At 39.2% G+C, this 23,172-nt stretch overlaps 1 protein-coding gene across 1 annotated transcript; it reads right to left on the bottom strand.

The window, feature by feature from the left end:
• Nucleotides 1-1,137: 1,137 nt before the first annotated feature.
• Nucleotides 1,138-22,871, bottom strand: dhdh.2 (dihydrodiol dehydrogenase, tandem duplicate 2). The gene is given in 8 exon segments (XM_079620478.1): nt 1,138-1,353; nt 11,809-11,861; nt 11,863-11,933; nt 13,366-13,490; nt 17,993-18,245; nt 18,622-18,785; nt 21,680-21,791; nt 22,638-22,871. Coding segments are annotated over 8 exon segments (978 nt in total). The 5' UTR covers nt 22,728-22,871; the 3' UTR covers nt 1,138-1,243.
• Nucleotides 22,872-23,172: the final 301 nt, after the last annotated feature.

Raw genomic sequence — 23,172 nt, 5'->3', positions numbered from 1 at the left:
TTTCTGAAAATTGGGATGTATACTTCATCTGAAAGCTGAATAAATAATCTCTCCACTGATGTGTGGTGTGTTAGGATAGGACAATATTTGGTCGAGACACAACTATTGAAAATCTGGAATCTGAGGAGCAAAAAAATTTAAACATTGAGAAAATCTCCTTTAAAGTTGTGCATTTATGTTCACGATTGTGCTGCATTCACTCACACAAATGCATGTTTTATATATTTACGGTAGGACATTTACTAAATATCTTCATGGAACATGATCTTAATATCCTCATGATTTTTGGGCATTAACATTTTTTTTTAATAATTTTGACCCATACAATGTATAGTTGGCTATTGCCACAGATATACATGTGACTCTAGACTGGGTTTGTGATCCAGGGTCACATGTTTCCCAGTACTTTCTTAGGTAAGTTCACGAAGTAAAACGTTATGTAAAATAGTGCAACCTACTTTTTTTTTTTTTACACTAATATAGTGATATACTGAAGGGTTGAGACAGAAAATGGTCTAAATACTCAATTATTATCCTCAAATGAACTGCTCCTGTGTTTCTGCACAAGGTTACTTAACAAACAAGTGTCTGTCCAGCCATATAAACAACAAAGCCTTGTTAGATGTGAAATTGAGATAAAGCACAAAGTTCATTAATAAAGGGGTCATCATGACATCAAGTACAAAAATTGTTCTTTAAATACTACTATGACCTGCACAACTCCAGCTCTATGAAAATGAATGGCTGCGTGAGAAATGCAATTTGAATGATTTATAATCATTATAGTTTGGTTAAACAAGTACTATACTAAATAAAACAGTTCTGTATCTGTTTTTTAGCATATTGTGGAGAAATCGGTAACACTTTACATGACCTAACCATGAGTAATACATTTGTTCCAGTATTTATTCATCTTAATAAACATAAACAGTCATTCAATGTTAGTTCACAGTGCATTAAAGTTACCAATGTCTGAATAAAATATTAGTAAATGTTGAAATTAACATTAACAAAGATTAATAAATGCTGTATAAGTGCAGTTCATGCTAATTAATGTAGTTAACTAATGAACCTTATTGTAGTGTTACAGAGAAATCTGACTGAATCATCTAATAAACCAGAAAGACACACATGATATCAACAGTAAAACACATTTGAGTTTATTTTGTGGTTGAACCAATGAAAAAAAACACCCAACACCTTTTATTGACCTATTTTAATGAGCCGTGATGGCGGAGGCAGCTCATTGGCTGTCCTGGCTGTAGACCACGCCCACCTGTCTCCTGGCTTCATCCATGATCTCCGCCAGCAGAGCCGAGTCAGCGTGAGACATGCGGGAGCTCTCCTTCAACCCTGCAACACATGACCAGAGTCCAGCAGTTATGAGCTGAAGGTCATTAGAGGGATAGTTCACCCGAACACTGACCATTAGCCCGTGATTTACTCACTCACGTCATCCGAGTGTAAACGGCATTCTTCTCTTTATTAAAAAATGACCTGGCTCTGCCAAACTTTATAATGGTAGTGAATGGCCATTGCTGTTGTGAAGTCCATAAAATTGCACTCTTATGATGGATAGATGCACTTTTATGATGGATAGATGCACTTTTATGATGGACAGATGATGGACGGATGCACTTTTATGATGGACAGATGATGGACGGATGCACTTTTATGATGGACAGATTCACTTTTATGATGGACAGATGATGGACGGATGCACTTTTATGATGGACAGATGATGGACGGATGCACTTTTATGATGGACAGATGATGGACGGATGCACTTTTATGATGGACAGATTCACTTTTATGATGGACAGATGATGGACGGATGCACTTTTATGATGGACAGATGATGGACGGATGCACTTTTATGATGGACAGATGATGGACGGATGCACTCTTATGATGGACAGATTCACTTTTATGATGGACAGATGCACTTTTATGATGGATAGATGCACTTTTATGATGGATAGATGCACTTTTATGATGGATAGATGCACTTTTATGATGGATAGATGCACTTTTATGATGGATAGATGCACTTTTATGATGGACAGATGATGGACGGATGCACTTTTATGATGGACAGATGCACTTTTATGATGGATAGATGCACTTTTATGATGGATAGATGCACTTTTATGATGGATAGATGCACTTTTATGATGGACAGATGATGGACGGATGCACTCTTATGATGGACAGATTCACTTTTATGATGGACAGATGCACTTTTATGATGGACAGATGCACTTTTATGATGGACAGATGATGGACGGATGCACTTTTATGATGGACAGATGCACTCTTATGATGGACAGATTCACTCTTATGATGGACAGATGCACTTTTATGATGGACAGATGCACTCTTATGATGGACAGATGCACTTTTATGATGGATAGATGCACTTTTATGATGGACAGATGCACTTTTATGATGGACAGATGCACTTTTATGATGGACAGATGCACTTTTATGATGGATAGACACTTTTATGATGGACAGATGCACTTTTATGATGGATAGATGCACTTTTATGATGGACAGATGCACTTTTATGATGGACAGATGCACTTTTATGATGGATAGATGCACTTTTATGATGGACGGATGCACTTTTATGATGGACGGATGCACTTTTATGATGGACAGATGCACTTTTATGATGGACAGATTCACTTTTATGATGGACAGATGCACTTTTATGATGGACAGATGCACTTTTATGATGGACAGATGCACTTTTATGATGGATAGATGCACTTTTATGATGGACAGATGCACTCTTATGATGGACGGATGCACTTTTATGATGGACGGATGCACTTTTATGATGGACGGATGCACTTTTATGATGGACAGATGCACTTTTATGATGGACAGATGCACTTTTATGATGGATAGATGCACTTTTATGATGGACAGATGCACTCTTATGATGGACGGATGCACTTTTATGATGGACAGATTCACTTTTATGATGGACAGATGCACTTTTATGATGGATAGATGCACTTTTATGATGGACAGATGCACTCTTATGATGGACGGATGCACTTTTATGATGGACGGATGCACTTTTATGATGGATAGATGCACTTTTATGATAGACGGATGCACTTTTATGATGGACAGATGCACTTTTATGATGGATAGATGCACTTTTATGATGGACAGATTCACTTTTATGATGGACAGATGCACTTTTATGATGGACAGATGCACTTTTATGATGGATAGATGCACTTTTATGATGGATAGATGCACTTTTATGATGGATAGATGCACTTTTATGATGGATAGATGCACTTTTATGATGGACAGATGATGGACGGATGCACTTTTATGATGGACAGATGCACTCTTATGATGGACAGATTCACTTTTATGATGGACAGATGCACTTTTATGATGGATAGATGCACTTTTATGATGGATAGATGCACTTTTATGATGGATAGATGCACTTTTATGATGGATAGATGCACTTTTATGATGGATAGATGCACTTTTATGATGGACAGATGATGGACGGATGCACTTTTATGATGGACAGATGCACTCTTATGATGGACAGATTCACTTTTATGATGGACAGATGCACTTTTATGATGGACAGATGCACTTTTATGATGGATAGATGCACTTTTATGATGGATAGATGCACTTTTATGATGGACAGATGATGGACGGATGCACTTTTATGATGGACAGATGCACTCTTATGATGGACAGATTCACTTTTATGATGGACAGATGCACTTTTATGATGGACAGATGCACTTTTATGATGGATAGATGCACTTTTATGATGGATAGATGCACTTTTATGATGGACAGATGATGGACGGATGCACTTTTATGATGGACAGATGCACTCTTATGATGGACAGATTCACTCTTATGATGGACAGATGCACTTTTATGATGGACAGATGCACTCTTATGATGGACAGATGCACTTTTATGATGGATAGATGCACTTTTATGATGGACAGATGCACTTTTATGATGGACAGATGCACTTTTATGATGGACAGATGCACTTTTATGATGGACAGATGCACTTTTATGATGGACAGATGCACTTTTATGATGGATAGACACTTTTATGATGGACAGATGCACTTTTATGATGGATAGATGCACTTTTATGATGGACAGATGCACTTTTATGATGGACAGATGCACTTTTATGATGGATAGATGCACTTTTATGATGGACGGATGCACTTTTATGATGGACGGATGCACTTTTATGATGGATAGATGCACTTTTATGATGGATAGATGCACTTTTATGATGGATAGATGCACTTTTATGATGGACAGATGCACTTTTATGATGGATAGATGCACTTTTATGATGGACAGATGCACTTTTATGATGGACAGATGCACTTTTATGATGGACAGATGCACTTTTATGATGGACAGATGCACTTTTATGATGGACGGATGCACTTTTATGATGGACAGATGCACTTTTATGATGGACAGATGCACTTTTATGATGGACAGATGCACTTTTATGATGGATAGATGCACTTTTATGATGGATAGATGCACTTTTATGATGGACAGATGCACTTTTATGATGGATAGATGCACTTTTATGACGGACAGATGCACTTTTATGATGGACAGATGCACTTTTATGATGGATAGATGCACTTTTATGATGGACAGATGCACTTTTATGATGGACAGATGCACTTTTATGATGGACGGATGCACTTTTATGATGGACAGATGCACTTTTATGATGGATAGATGCACTTTTATGATGGATAGATGCACTTTTATGATGGATAGATGCACTTTTATGACGGACAGATGCACTTTTATGATGGATAGATGCACTTTTATGATGGACAGATTCACTTTTATGATGGACAGATGCACTTTTATGATGGACAGATGCACTTTTATGATGGACAGATGCACTTTTATGATAGACAGATGCACTTTTATGATGGACAGATGCACTTTTATGATGGACAGATGCACTTTTATGATGGACAGATTCACTTTTATGATGGACAGATGCACTTTTATGATGGACGGATGCACTTTTATGATGGACGGATGCACTTTTATGATGGATAGATGCACTTTTATGATGGACAGATGCACTCTTATGATGGACGGATGCACTTTTATGATGGACGGATGCACTTTTATGATGGACGGATGCACTTTTATGATGGACAGATACACTTTTATGATGGATAGATGCACTTTTATGATGGATAGATGCACTTTTATGATGGATAGATGCACTTTTATGATGGACAGATGCACTTTTATGATGGACGGATGCACTTTTATGATGGACAGATGCACTTTTATGATGGATAGATGCACTTTTATGATGGATAGATGCACTTTTATGATGGATAGATGCACTTTTATGACGGACAGATGCACTTTTATGATGGATAGATGCACTTTTATGATGGACAGATTCACTTTTATGATGGACGGATGCACTTTTATGATGGATAGATGCACTTTTATGATGGACAGATGCACTTTTATGATGGACAGATGCACTTTTATGATGGACAGATGCACTTTTATGATGGATAGATGCACTTTTATGATGGACAGATGCACTCTTATGATGGACGGATGCACTTTTATGATGGACGGATGCACTTTTATGATGGATAGATGCACTTTTATGATGGACAGATGCACTTTTATGATGGACAGATGCACTTTTATGATGGATAGATGCACTTTTATGATGGACAGATGCACTCTTATGATGGACGGATGCACTTTTATGATGGACAGATTCACTTTTATGATGGACAGATGCACTTTTATGATGGATAGATGCACTTTTATGATGGACAGATGCACTCTTATGATGGACGGATGCACTTTTATGATGGACGGATGCACTTTTATGATGGATAGATGCACTTTTATGATAGACGGATGCACTTTTATGATGGACAGATGCACTTTTATGATGGACAGATGCACTCTTATGATGGACGGATGCACTTTTATGATGGACAGATGCACTCTTATGATGGACAGATGCACTCTTATGATAGACGGATGCACTTTTATGATGGATAGATGCACTTTTATGATGGACGGATGCACTTTTATGATGGACGGATGCACTTTTATGATGGATAGATGCACTCTTATGATGGACGGATGCACTTTTATGATGGACGGATGCACTTTTATGATGGACAGATGCACTTTTATGATAGACGGATGCACTTTTATGATGGACGGATGCACTTTTATGATGGACAGATGCACTTTTATGATGGACGGATGCACTTTTATGATGGACGGATGCACTTTTATGATGGACGGATGCACTTTTATGATGGACGGATGCACTTTTATGATGGACAGATGCACTTTTATGATGGATAGATGCACTTTTATGATGGACGGATGCACTTTTATGATGGACGGATGCACTTTTATGACGGATAGATGCACTTTTATGACGGACAGATGCACTTTTATGATGGACAGATGCACTTTTATGATGGACGGATGCACTTTTATGACGGACAGATGCACTTTTATGATGGATAGATGCACTTTTATGATGGACAGATGCACTTTTATGATGGACGGATGCACTTTTATGACGGATAGATGCACTTTTATGACGGACAGATGCACTTTTATGATGGACAGATGCACTTTTATGATGGACGGATGCACTTTTATGATGGACAGATGCACTTTTATGATGGATAGATGCACTTTTATGATGGATAGATGCACTTTTATGATGGACGGATGCACTTTTATGATGGATAGATGCACTTTTATGATGGACAGATGCACTTTTATGATGGACAGATGCACTTTTATGATGGACAGATGCACTCTTATGATGGACAGATTCACTTTTATGATGGACAGATGCACTTTTATGATGGACAGATGATGGACAGATTCACTTTTATGATGGACAGATGCACTTTTATGATGGACAGATGCACTTTTATGATGGATAGATGCACTTTTATGATGGATAGATGCACTTTTATGATGGACAGATGATGGACGGATGCACTTTTATGATGGACAGATGCACTCTTATGATGGACAGATTCACTCTTATGATGGACAGATGCACTTTTATGATGGACAGATGCACTCTTATGATGGACAGATGCACTTTTATGATGGATAGATGCACTTTTATGATGGACAGATGCACTTTTATGATGGACAGATGCACTTTTATGATGGACAGATGCACTTTTATGATGGACAGATGCACTTTTATGATGGACAGATGCACTTTTATGATGGATAGACACTTTTATGATGGACAGATGCACTTTTATGATGGACAGATGCACTCTTATGATGGACGGATGCACTTTTATGATGGACGGATGCACTTTTATGATGGATAGATGCACTTTTATGATAGACGGATGCACTTTTATGATGGACAGATGCACTTTTATGATGGACAGATGCACTCTTATGATGGACGGATGCACTTTTATGATGGACAGATGCACTCTTATGATGGACAGATGCACTCTTATGATAGACGGATGCACTTTTATGATGGATAGATGCACTTTTATGATGGACGGATGCACTTTTATGATGGACGGATGCACTTTTATGATGGATAGATGCACTCTTATGATGGACGGATGCACTTTTATGATGGACGGATGCACTTTTATGATGGACAGATGCACTTTTATGATAGACGGATGCACTTTTATGATGGACGGATGCACTTTTATGATGGACAGATGCACTTTTATGATGGACGGATGCACTTTTATGATGGACGGATGCACTTTTATGATGGACGGATGCACTTTTATGATGGACGGATGCACTTTTATGATGGACAGATGCACTTTTATGATGGATAGATGCACTTTTATGATGGACGGATGCACTTTTATGATGGACGGATGCACTTTTATGACGGATAGATGCACTTTTATGACGGACAGATGCACTTTTATGATGGACAGATGCACTTTTATGATGGACGGATGCACTTTTATGACGGACAGATGCACTTTTATGATGGATAGATGCACTTTTATGATGGACAGATGCACTTTTATGATGGACGGATGCACTTTTATGACGGATAGATGCACTTTTATGACGGACAGATGCACTTTTATGATGGACGGATGCACTTTTATGATGGACAGATGCACTTTTATGATGGATAGATGCACTTTTATGATGGATAGATGCACTTTTATGATGGACGGATGCACTTTTATGATGGATAGATGCACTTTTATGATGGACAGATGCACTTTTATGATGGACAGATGCACTTTTATGATGGACAGATGCACTCTTATGATGGACAGATTCACTTTTATGATGGACAGATGCACTTTTATGATGGACAGATGATGGACAGATTCACTTTTATGATGGACAGATGCACTTTTATGATGGACAGATGCACTTTTATGATGGATAGATGCACTTTTATGATGGATAGATGCACTTTTATGATGGACAGATGATGGACGGATGCACTTTTATGATGGACAGATGCACTCTTATGATGGACAGATTCACTCTTATGATGGACAGATGCACTTTTATGATGGACAGATGCACTCTTATGATGGACAGATGCACTTTTATGATGGATAGATGCACTTTTATGATGGACAGATGCACTTTTATGATGGACAGATGCACTTTTATGATGGACAGATGCACTTTTATGATGGACAGATGCACTTTTATGATGGACAGATGCACTTTTATGATGGACAGATGCACTTTTATGATGGATAGACACTTTTATGATGGACAGATGCACTTTTATGATGGATAGATGCACTTTTATGATGGACAGATGCACTTTTATGATGGACAGATGCACTTTTATGATGGACAGATGCACTTTTATGATGGACGGATGCACTTTTATGATGGACGGATGCACTTTTATGATGGATAGATGCACTTTTATGATGGATAGATGCACTTTTATGATGGATAGATGCACTTTTATGATGGACAGATGCACTTTTATGATGGATAGATGCACTTTTATGATGGACAGATGCACTTTTATGATGGACAGATGCACTTTTATGATGGACAGATGCACTTTTATGATGGACAGATGCACTTTTATGATGGACGGATGCACTTTTATGATGGACAGATGCACTTTTATGATGGACAGATGCACTTTTATGATGGACAGATGCACTTTTATGATGGATAGATGCACTTTTATGATGGATAGATGCACTTTTATGATGGACAGATGCACTTTTATGATGGATAGATGCACTTTTATGACGGACAGATGCACTTTTATGATGGACAGATGCACTTTTATGATGGATAGATGCACTTTTATGATGGACAGATGCACTTTTATGATGGACAGATGCACTTTTATGATGGACGGATGCACTTTTATGATGGACAGATGCACTTTTATGATGGATAGATGCACTTTTATGATGGATAGATGCACTTTTATGATGGATAGATGCACTTTTATGACGGACAGATGCACTTTTATGATGGATAGATGCACTTTTATGATGGACAGATTCACTTTTATGATGGACAGATGCACTTTTATGATGGACAGATGCACTTTTATGATGGACAGATGCACTTTTATGATAGACAGATGCACTTTTATGATGGACAGATGCACTTTTATGATGGACAGATGCACTTTTATGATGGACAGATTCACTTTTATGATGGACAGATGCACTTTTATGATGGACGGATGCACTTTTATGATGGACGGATGCACTTTTATGATGGATAGATGCACTTTTATGATGGACAGATGCACTCTTATGATGGACGGATGCACTTTTATGATGGACGGATGCACTTTTATGATGGACGGATGCACTTTTATGATGGACAGATACACTTTTATGATGGATAGATGCACTTTTATGATGGATAGATGCACTTTTATGATGGATAGATGCACTTTTATGATGGACAGATGCACTTTTATGATGGACGGATGCACTTTTATGATGGACAGATGCACTTTTATGATGGATAGATGCACTTTTATGATGGATAGATGCACTTTTATGATGGATAGATGCACTTTTATGACGGACAGATGCACTTTTATGATGGATAGATGCACTTTTATGATGGACAGATTCACTTTTATGATGGACGGATGCACTTTTATGATGGATAGATGCACTTTTATGATGGACAGATGCACTTTTATGATGGACAGATGCACTTTTATGATGGACAGATGCACTTTTATGATGGATAGATGCACTTTTATGATGGACAGATGCACTCTTATGATGGACGGATGCACTTTTATGATGGACGGATGCACTTTTATGATGGATAGATGCACTTTTATGATGGACAGATGCACTTTTATGATGGACAGATGCACTTTTATGATGGATAGATGCACTTTTATGATGGACAGATGCACTCTTATGATGGACGGATGCACTTTTATGATGGACAGATTCACTTTTATGATGGACAGATGCACTTTTATGATGGATAGATGCACTTTTATGATGGACAGATGCACTCTTATGATGGACGGATGCACTTTTATGATGGACGGATGCACTTTTATGATGGATAGATGCACTTTTATGATAGACGGATGCACTTTTATGATGGACAGATGCACTTTTATGATGGACAGATGCACTCTTATGATGGACGGATGCACTTTTATGATGGACAGATGCACTCTTATGATGGACAGATGCACTCTTATGATAGACGGATGCACTTTTATGATGGATAGATGCACTTTTATGATGGACGGATGCACTTTTATGATGGACGGATGCACTTTTATGATGGATAGATGCACTCTTATGATGGACGGATGCACTTTTATGATGGACAGATGCACTTTTATGATAGACGGATGCACTTTTATGATGGACGGATGCACTTTTATGATGGACAGATGCACTTTTATGATGGACGGATGCACTTTTATGATGGACGGATGCACTTTTATGATGGACGGATGCACTTTTATGATGGACGGATGCACTTTTATGATGGACAGATGCACTTTTATGATGGATAGATGCACTTTTATGATGGACGGATGCACTTTTATGATGGACGGATGCACTTTTATGACGGATAGATGCACTTTTATGACGGACAGATGCACTTTTATGATGGACAGATGCACTTTTATGATGGACGGATGCACTTTTATGACGGACAGATGCACTTTTATGATGGATAGATGCACTTTTATGATGGACAGATGCACTTTTATGATGGACGGATGCACTTTTATGACGGATAGATGCACTTTTATGACGGACAGATGCACTTTTATGATGGACAGATGCACTTTTATGATGGACGGATGCACTTTTATGATGGACAGATGCACTTTTATGATGGATAGATGCACTTTTATGATGGATAGATGCACTTTTATGATGGACGGATGCACTTTTATGATGGATAGATGCACTTTTATGATGGACAGATGCACTTTTATGATGGACAGATGCACTTTTATGATGGATAGATGCACTTTTATGATGGATAGATGCACTTATATGGACTTCAAAACAGAAACAGCCATTATAAAGCTTGGAAGAGCCAGGACATTTTCTAATATAACTCTGACTGTGTTCGTCTGAAAGAAGAATGTCATATGCAGGATGGCTTGAGGGTGAGTAAATCATGGGCTAATGTTCATTTTTGGGTGAATTATCCCTTTAATCCAGCAATTCAGATTGACATGAGTCTATCGTGCCATGTGATGACCTTTCAGCAAGCAGTGCCGGACCTCTTCTGCCTCGTAACGCATGCCTGTGCTGTTCAGGCAGCGGATACTGAGTCTCCACACCGTTCACCATCAGAGACGTCGGGCACCACATGTGAGCTGGAATCTGAGTCACACAAATAACACAGAAGATGCAACATGTGCCTTTAAAACTCAGACGGATCGTTCCTGTAGTTCCACTGATGCACAAAGGCACTGAGTTTGATGCACAGGGAATCCTGCATTCTTGACTCGAGTGTGGTTTATAAGTCATACATTTATACCCTGATAATGATAAATAAGACAAGCTCACAAACATAACAGAAGATGCAGCTCTGAAAGTGTCTGTAAAGTCATCTGTCCCTATTATGGATTTTTGAAAATTAACTTGCATGTAGTGTGTGAATGAAAACATCCTGCAAAGTTTTAACTCTGAAAGTGCACTGTATATAAAGTTATTGTCTCTCAAAAGTAGCTTTTTTTTTTTTAGTTTTAGCCGCATAACATTGTTTAATGGAAACGCCGTCATTTCGCAATCATTTTTTTATCGACATTTAGAAAAAAAAACGCTAAAGTTTTGTGCAAATCTGTAATGGAAACGCGGCTAATGAAACGAATCGTTTTTCAAAGGTATTGGGTTTGATGCACAGGGAATCCTGCATTCTTCACTTGAAATTGAGAATTTTGAGTGTGGTTTATAAATCATACATTCATACGCTGATGATGATAAACAAGACACGCTCCAAGCATTTGGAAACATATCTTTTTAAAGTTAATTTAAAAATAAAATGTACACGACACTTTACAATAAGGTCCTGCTAGTTAATGGTTGTTAGTACATTAATAACAAGCGAAGCGATACATTAGTTTCAGTATTTAATCAAAAGTATAAATATTCATGGTTAGTTCATGTCAGCTCAGGTAGATTCAATAATATTAACATAAACAACTTTTGATTGTAATAATGTATTAGTAAATGTTGACATTAACATTAATAAATGCTTTGGAAGTGTTTTTCATTCTTAGTTCATGTTTATTAATGTAGTTAACTAATATTAACAAATGGAACCTTATTAAACATGACATTATTATATAAAAATAATACATTTGCTTATTAAATGTACTGTATGTATTTTAAGTCTCTTTAGTCATTGTATTAATACTTGTCAACCATGTTAATACATAGTGTGTACATGTGTGTGTGTATTTTTTTCCCCACTAATGCTTTAAATGTTGTTTTATGATCTATAAAGCACATTAAGATTAATTTTCTGTATGAAAGGTGCTATACAAATGAATAAAAAGTATTATTATTAAAAAGTGATGTACGCTGCAGGCCTGCATCAGATTCACTCCGACACTTTGAATAAAAGCATCTGCCAAATGAATGTAAATAATCTGGATCACGATCACGAGATGTTTGTGTGTGTGTGTGATTTAGTTTCAACAGTACAACAATAATTTGACTTTAAAAGCTGCATCTGCCAGAATATGACAGCAGTTCCAGTAATATATGATCATATATATATATATACACACGAGCAGGGATGAGGACAGACCTTGATGGTGCCTTTGGTCCCGACGATGACGGCTTCGTTTGGGAGATCAGTGGAGATTGTGCAGGTACAGACGGCCATTCTGTGTCCTGAGAACACCAGTGTGATGACCATCGCTTCATCTACACCTGCGGATATTACACACACACACCTGTGGATATTACACACACACACACACCTGTGGATATTACACACACACACACCTGCGGATATCACACACACACACACACACACCTGTGGATATTAGTCACACACCTGCGGATATTACACACACACACACACACACCTGTGGATATTAGTCACACACACACCTGTGGATATTACAGTCAAACACACACCTGTGGATATTACTGTCAAACACACACACCTGCGGATATTACACACACACACACACACACCTGTGGATATTACAGTCAAACACACACACCTGTGGATATTACAGTCAAACACACACCTGTGGATATTACAGTCAAACACACACCTGTGGATATTACAGTCAAACACACACACCTGCGGATATTACAGTCACACACACACCTGTGGATATTACAGTCACACACACACCTGTGGATATTACAGTCACACACACACCTGTGGATATTACAGTCACACACAGACCTGTGGATATTACAGTCAAACACACACCTGTGGATATTACAGTCAAACACACACACCTGCGGATATTACAGTCACACACACACCTGTGGATATTACACACACACACACACACACCTGTGGATATTACAGTCAAACACACACACCTGCGGATATTACAGTCAAACACACACCTGTGGATATTAGTCACACACACACCTGTGGATATTACAGTCAAACACACACCTGTGGATATTAGTCACACACACACACCTGTGGATATTACAGTCAAACACACACACCTGTGGATATTACAGTCACACACACACACACCTGTGGATATTACAGTCACACACACACACACCTGTGGATATTACAGTCACACACACACACACACACACCTGCGGATATTACAGTCAAACACACACCTGTGGATATTACAGTCAAACACACACCTGTGGATATTAGTCACACACACACCTGTGGATATTACAGTCAAACACACACACCTGCGGATATTACAGTCAAACACACACCTGTGGATATTAGTCACACACACACCTGTGGATATTACAGTCACACACACACCTGTGGATATTAGTCACACACACACCTGCGGATATTACAGTCACACACACACCTGTGGATATTAGTCACACACACACCTGCGGATATTACAGTCAAACACACACCTGTGGATATTAGTCACACACACACCTGCGGATATTACAGTCACACACAGACCTGTGGATATTAGTCACACACACACACCTGTGGATATTACAGTCACACACACACCTGTGGATATTAGTCACACACACACCTGTGGATATTACAGTCACACACACACCTGTGGATATTACAGTCACACACACACCTGTGGATATTAGTCACACACACACCTGTGGATATTACAGTCACACACACACACCTGCGGATATTACAGTCACACACACACCTGTGGATATTAGTCACACACACACCTGTGGATATTACAGTCAAACACACACCTGTGGATATTAGTCACACACACACACCTGTGGATATTACAGTCAAACACACACACCTGTGGATATTACAGTCAAACACACACACCTGTGGATATTACAGTCACACACACACCTGTGGATATTACACACACACACACACACCTGTGGATATTACAGTCAAACACACACACCTGCGGATATTACTGTCAAACGCACACACCTGCGGATATTACAGTCACACACACACCTGCAGATATTACAGTCACACACACACACACACCTGCGGATATTACAGTCAAACACACACACACACCTGTGGATATTAGTCACACACACACCTGTGGATATTAGTCACACACACACACACTTGCGGATATTACAGTCAAACACACACACCTGTGGATTTTAGTCACACACACACCTGCGGATATTAGTCACACACACATCTGTGGATATTACAGTCACACACACACACACACACACCTGCGGATATTACAGTCAAACACACACACCTGCGGATATTACAGTCAAACACACACACCTGCGGATATTACAGTCAAACCCACACACCTGTGGATATTACAGTCACACACACATCTGTGGATATTACAGTCACACACACACACACACCTGCGGATATTACAGTCAAACACACACACCTGCGGATATTACAGTCAAACACACACACCTGCGGATATTACAGTCACACACACACCTGTGGATATTACAGTCACACACACACACACACACACCTGCGGATATTACAGTCAAACCCACACACCTGTGGATATTACAGTCACACACACACACACACACACACCTGTGGATATTAGTCACACACACACACCTGTGGATATTACAGTCACACACACACACACACACACCTGTGGATATTACAGTCACACACACACACACACACACACACCTGTGGATATTACAGTCAAACCCACACACCTGTGGATATTACAGTCACACACACACACACACACACCTGCGGATATTACAGTCACACACACACACCTGTGGATATTACAGTCACACACACACACACACACACACACACACACACACACACACACACACACACCTGTGGATATTACAGTCACACACACACACACACACCTGTGGATATTACAGTCACACACACACACCTGTGGATATTACAGTCAAACCCACACACCTGTGGATATTACAGTCACACACACACACACACACACCTGCGGATATTACAGTCACACACACACACACACACACACCTGCGGATATTACAGTCACACACACACACACACACACCTGCGGATATTACAGTCACACACACACACCTGTGGATATTACAGTCACACACACACACCTGTGGATATTACAGTCACACACACACACCTGTGGATATTACAGTCACACACACACACCTGCGGATATTACAGTCACACACACACACACACCATTGGATATTACAGTCACACACACACACACCTGCGGATATTACAGTCAAACACACACACCTGTGGATATTACTCACACACACACCTGCGGATATTACAGTCACACACACACACACACACACACACACACACACACACCTGCGGATATTACAGTCAAACACACACACACACCTGTGGATATTAGTCACACACACACCTGCAGATATTACAGTCACACACACACACACACACACACACACACACACACACACACACCTGCGGATATTACAGTCAAACACACACACCTGCGGATATTACAGTCACACACACACACACACACACACACACACACACACACACACACACACCTGCGGATATTACAGTCAAACACACACACCTGTGGATATTACAGTCACACACACACCTGTGGATATTAGTCACACACACACACACACCTGTGGATATTAGTCACACACACACCTGTGGATATTAGTCACACACACACACACACACACACACACACACCTGCGGATATTACAGTCAAACACACACCTGCGGATATTACAGTCACACACACACCTGTGGATATTAGTCACACACACACACACCTGCGGATATTACAGTCAAACACACACACCTGTGGATATTAGTCACACACACACACCTGCGGATATTACAGTCTCACACACACACACACACACACACACACACCTGCGTATATTAGTCAAACACACACACCTGTGGATATTACAGTCACACACACACACACACACACACACCTGCGGATATTAGTCAAACACACAGAAGAGACTTCTTGTAAAAACATTAAAAATACCGATCCCGGACTTTTGAACGGCAGTGTCATATATATATATACAGTGGGTACGGAAAGTATGTTTCACTCTTTGTTATATTGCAGCCATTTGCTAAAATCATTTGTTAATTTTTTTTCCTCATTATTCTACACACAGCACTCCATATTGACATTGCATCCTTTTTTAATAAATGTGCAAAAATGTCAACAATTCTGTGTTTTTCTGTCAATATGGGGTGCTGTGTGTACAATAATGAAGGAAAAAAAGAACTTAAAGGGATAGTTCACTTTAAAGTGAAAATTCTGTCATCATATACTCACCCTCAAGTTGTTTCAAACCTGTATTAATTTATTTCTTCTGCTGAACACAAAGAAAGATATTTTGAAGAATGTCAGTAACCAGACAGTAGTCTGTACCCATTGACTTCCATAGTATTTTTTTTTCCTACTATGGAAGTCAATGGGTACAGACTACTGTCTGGTTACTGACATTCTTCAAAATATCTTTCTTTGTGTTCAGCAGAAGAAATAAATTAATACAGGTTTGAAACAACTTGAGGGTGAGTAAATGATGACAGAATTTTAATTTTAAAGTGAACTATCCCTTTAAATGATTTTAGCAAATGGCTGCAATATAACAAAGAGTGAAAAATTTAAGGGGTCTGAATACTTTCCGTACCCACTGTATATATATATTATTATTATTATAAAGTGATGTGCCCTGCAGGCCTGCATCAAATACGATCCAAGTGTCAATCATCATCATCATCATCATCATCATCATGATGTTTGGCCTGTAATATCGTGAGTACCCGTGTCCAGACAGAACCCCGTCGCCTGTACGCGCTCCGGTTTCTCTCCGCTGAACACCATGAGCACGAACTGCAGACAGTAGATGCCGATGTCGATCAGAGCTCCTCCTCCCAGATGCTTCTCCACGGCCCGGGACACATGCAGGAGGGACGCCCCGAAGTCCGCCCGCACCAGCCTCACCTCGCCCACCTCGTCCCGGGACAGCAGCCGGCGGACCTCAGCCGAGGCCGGGAAGAAGCGCGTCCAGACCGCCTGCACACCACATGCACACAGGAGAAACTCCAGAAATTAGAAAGCAAAAGTTCATTTATTTCAGTAATTCAACTTAAAAGGTGAAACTAATATATTATATAGACTCATTACATGCAAAGTGAGATATTTCAAGCCTTTATTTGTTATACTTTTGATGATTATGGCAGATTATGAAAACCCCAAATTCAAAATTAGAATATTGTGAAAAGGTTTTATAAGCTGTAAGCCATAATCATCAAATTGATATTGTATCCGCTTCGCGTCGTGCCTGACAACGCCCGTCAGCCGTGACTTATTCACGATACACCACAGCCTCTCGTTCCTTAGTGCTTACCTAAAACCTCTCTGTACTCTGAACACCTGCACCTCTGCTCACCTCCATGAGGAACACGTCGTTCTTCTTCGCTGAGGCGATCAGTTCCCGAACTTCCTTCAGGTTCATGGCCAGCGGTTTCTCACACAGGAGGTTCTTCTTAGCGTTCATGAAGAGAACGCCCACCGACAGATGATGAGGGTGGATCGTGCCCACATACACCACATCTGGAACACATCAGCATCTCTACACACTCAACACATCTGGAACATCATCTCTATACACTCACTACACATCTGGAACATCATCTATACACACTCAACACATCTGGAACATCATCTCTACACACTCACTACACATCTGGAACATCATCTCTACACACTCACTACACATCTTGAACACATCAGCATCTCTACACACTCAACACATCTGGAACATCATCTCTACACACTCACTACACATCTGGAACATCATCTATACACACTCAACACATCTGGAACATCATCTCTACACACTCACTACACATCTGGAACATCATCTATACACACTCAACACATCTGGAACATCATCTATACACTCACTACAAATCTGGAACATCATCTATACACTCACTACACATCTGGAACATCATCTATACACACTCAACACATCTGGAACATCATCTCTACACTCTCACTACACATCTGGAACACATCAGCATCTCTACACACTCACTACACATCTGGAACATCATCTATACACTCACTACACATCTGGAACATCATCTATACACTCACTACACATCTGAAACATCATCTATACACACTCAACACATCTGGAACATCATCTATACACTCACTACACATCTGGAACATCATCTATACACACTCAACACATCTGGAACATCATCTATACACTCACTACACATCTGGAACACATCAGCATCTCTACACTCACTACACATCTGGAACATCATCTCTACACACAACACATCTGGAACATCATCTATACACTCACTACACATCTGGAACATCATCTCTACACTCTCACTACACATCAGGAACATCATCTCTACACACTCACTACACATCTAGAACATCATCTCTACACACTCACTACACATCTGGAACATCATCTCTACACTCTCACTACACATCTGGAACATCATCTATACACACTCAACACATCTGGAACATCATCTATACACTCACTACACATCTGGAACACATCAGCATCTCTACACACTCACTACACATCTGGAACATCATCTCTACACACTCACTACACATCTGGAACACATCAGCATCTCTACACACTCACTACACATCTGGAACACATCAGCATCTCTACACTCTCACTACACATCTGGAACATCATCTATACACACTCAACACATCTGGAACATCATCTATACACTCACTACACATCTGGAACATCATCTCTACACACTCACTACACATCTGGAACATCATCTATACACTCACTACACATCTGGAACACATCAGCATCTCTACACTCACTACACATCTGGAACATCATCTATACACACTCAACACATCTGGAACATCATCTATACACTCACTACACATCTGGAACACATCAGCATCTCTACACTCTCACTACACATCTGGAACATCATCTATACACACTCAACACATCTGGAACATCTATACACTCACTACACATCTGGAACACATCAGCATCTCTATACTCGCACTACACATCTGAAACATCATCTATACACACTCAACACATCTGGAACATCATCTATACACTCACTACACATCTGGAACATCATCTCTACACACTCACTACACATCTGGAACACATCAGCATCTCTACACACTCACTACACATCTGGAACACATCAGCATATCTACACACTCACTACACATCTGGAACACATCAGCATCTCTACACACTCACTACACATCTGGAACATCATCTATACACACTCAACACATCTGGAACATCATCTATACACACTCACATCTGGAACATCATCTCTACACTCTCACTACACATCTGGAACATCATCTATACACAGTCAACACATCTGGAACATATCTACACTCTCACTACACATCTGGAACACATCAGCATCTCTACACACTCAACACATCTGGAACATCATCTATACACACTCACTACACATCTGGAACACATCAGCATCTCTACACTCACTACACATCTGGAACACATCAGCATCTCTACACACTCACTACACATCTGGAACACATCAGCATCTCTACACACTCACTACACATCTGGAAAATCATCTCTACACTCTCACTACACATCATCTCTATACACTCAACACATCTGGAACATTATCTCTATACACTCAACACATCTGGAACATCATCTCTATACACTCAACACATCTGGAACATCATCTCTATACACTCAACACATCTGGAACATTATCTCTATACACTCAACACATCTGGAACATCATCTCTATACACTCAACACATCTGGAACATCATCTCTATACACTCAACACATCTGGAACATCATCTATACACTCTCACTACACATCATCTCTATACACTCAACACATCTGGAACACCATCTCTACACTCTCACTACACATCATCTCTATACACTCAACACATCTGGAACACCATCTCTACACTCACTACACACATCTGGAACACATCAGCATCTCTACACTCTCCTATTAATACAATACAATACTACTACTACTACCACTACATTAATAATACTACCATACAAGTACTTCTGTTATTTTAGCTCCAACACCACTGAATTCTAATGTGAAGGACATGGCAGTGTGATTGTTACTGATGGATTTATCTTGCTACACAGCTTCAAATGTAATGCCCACAACTAATTTCCCTTAAAAGGGACGATTAAAGTAATCATACCAAAGATAATTATTTAAATTTAAGTGTGTTAAGATAAAAACTGATTAAATGTATAATATGTTGAATATAAATACATACATTTTGCAGTACTATAGTGGGTATCATTTTTTTTTTTTAACAGAAGAGAAGCTAGATATTTTCAACCTTGAGATGATGTTGACACTAAGTGTAAGGAAAGAAGGCAGTTTAACGGACAGATTCTGATGGCAGTTTTGCACAGATGCTGTTCTGAGATCAGTATAATGTCTCACCGATCTCGGGATCTTTGGCCAGCTCCTCATAGCTGCCGTATGCGCGCGGGATCCCGTGCTTCTGCGCAAACTCCTGCGCATGCGTCAGGTCACGCGCACCAACAGCCACCACCTGTATTCAGATATACAATTACATTTTATCATTCTTAAAATTATAATAAATAATACCAGATTTCATGTACATTATTTTAGATTTTACTTTACTTTAAAAAAAATAATATTAGTACGTACATATACCGTTATAGTGCATAACACTATTACATGCAACAATGTATCCATTTCTGTGCATAATTAAACACTATATTACATGCAACAATGTATCAATTTCTGTGCATAATTAAACACTATATTACATGCAACAATGTATCAATTTCTGTGCATAATTAAACACTATATTACATGCAACAATGTATCCATTTCTGTGCATAATTAAACACTATATTACATGCAACAATGTATCTATTTCTGTGCATAATTAAACACTATATTACATGCAACAATGTATCAATTTCTGTGCATAATTAAACACTATAGTACATGCAACAATGTCAATGTATCTATTCTTGTGCATAATTAAACACTATATTATATGCAACAATGTATCTATTTCTGTGCATAATTAAACGCTATATTACATGCAACAATGTCAATGTATCTATTTCTGTGCATAATTAAACACTATATTATATGCAACAATGTATCCGTTGACGGTGTCGCTGTTTCTCGCTGCACAGTAAAGTTCCCGGATTCAGAAGTGAGGGTTGTTTACACTAGGCAAATAAAGAAGTTTGTGGAATGCATCATTAAAAGTGTCTCAGATGAGACTGATGCATGTCAGTGTCAGTATTAACTCGGTGAACGCCGTCCTCATGCAGTGTGTGTGTTGTGTGTGTGTGTGTGTGTATCCTGTAGTTTGACACTGAGCTGAATGAAGTTTCTCAGGTGTGTTTGTCTGTACCTGGTGTTGTTCTGGCGGGAGAGTCTTCAGTGCTACTGTAAAGTCATGACTGATTCTTCCAGCGCTGCAGATTCCCCACCTGATCGCCATGATGGTGGGTATGTGTGTGTGTGTGTTAGATGGCCGCTTTCGAAACTCGCTAGTGAAGCTTAAAAAGCTTTGCTAAACATTTGTTTCGAAGTGATTCGGAGCGCGTGTCACACTAAAGTCACGTGAGTTCAGGCTTGGTTACGTCATAACTGTTTCGAAACGTTTCGCAATGTCTATGGTTCGCCGCTAGGTGGGCGATGCTATTTTTAAGTTTTATAGATGTCTCGACATTTTTTAATTACACATTTGTGTTTTAGAGTTTTAGTTAATAGTCTCTTATTAGCGTGATTAACCAATGCTCACCATAAAACAAGCCCTATAATTGAATAAAATAACACCTCATATTAGATAGGTATTAGATGATTAGGTAATTGTATTGAATAGACCACACTGTCCATAAAACGTTTGCAATTGGTTTGTAAAAGGTGTTTTATGCATCTTTTGG

This window comes from Phoxinus phoxinus (assembly GCF_949152265.1).
Source record: "Phoxinus phoxinus genome assembly, chromosome: 8".
Taxonomy (NCBI): Eukaryota; Metazoa; Chordata; class Actinopteri; order Cypriniformes; family Leuciscidae; genus Phoxinus; species Phoxinus phoxinus.
The sequence above is the reverse complement of the archived record's forward strand: the minus strand, read 5'-3'. Positions and strand labels throughout refer to the sequence as shown.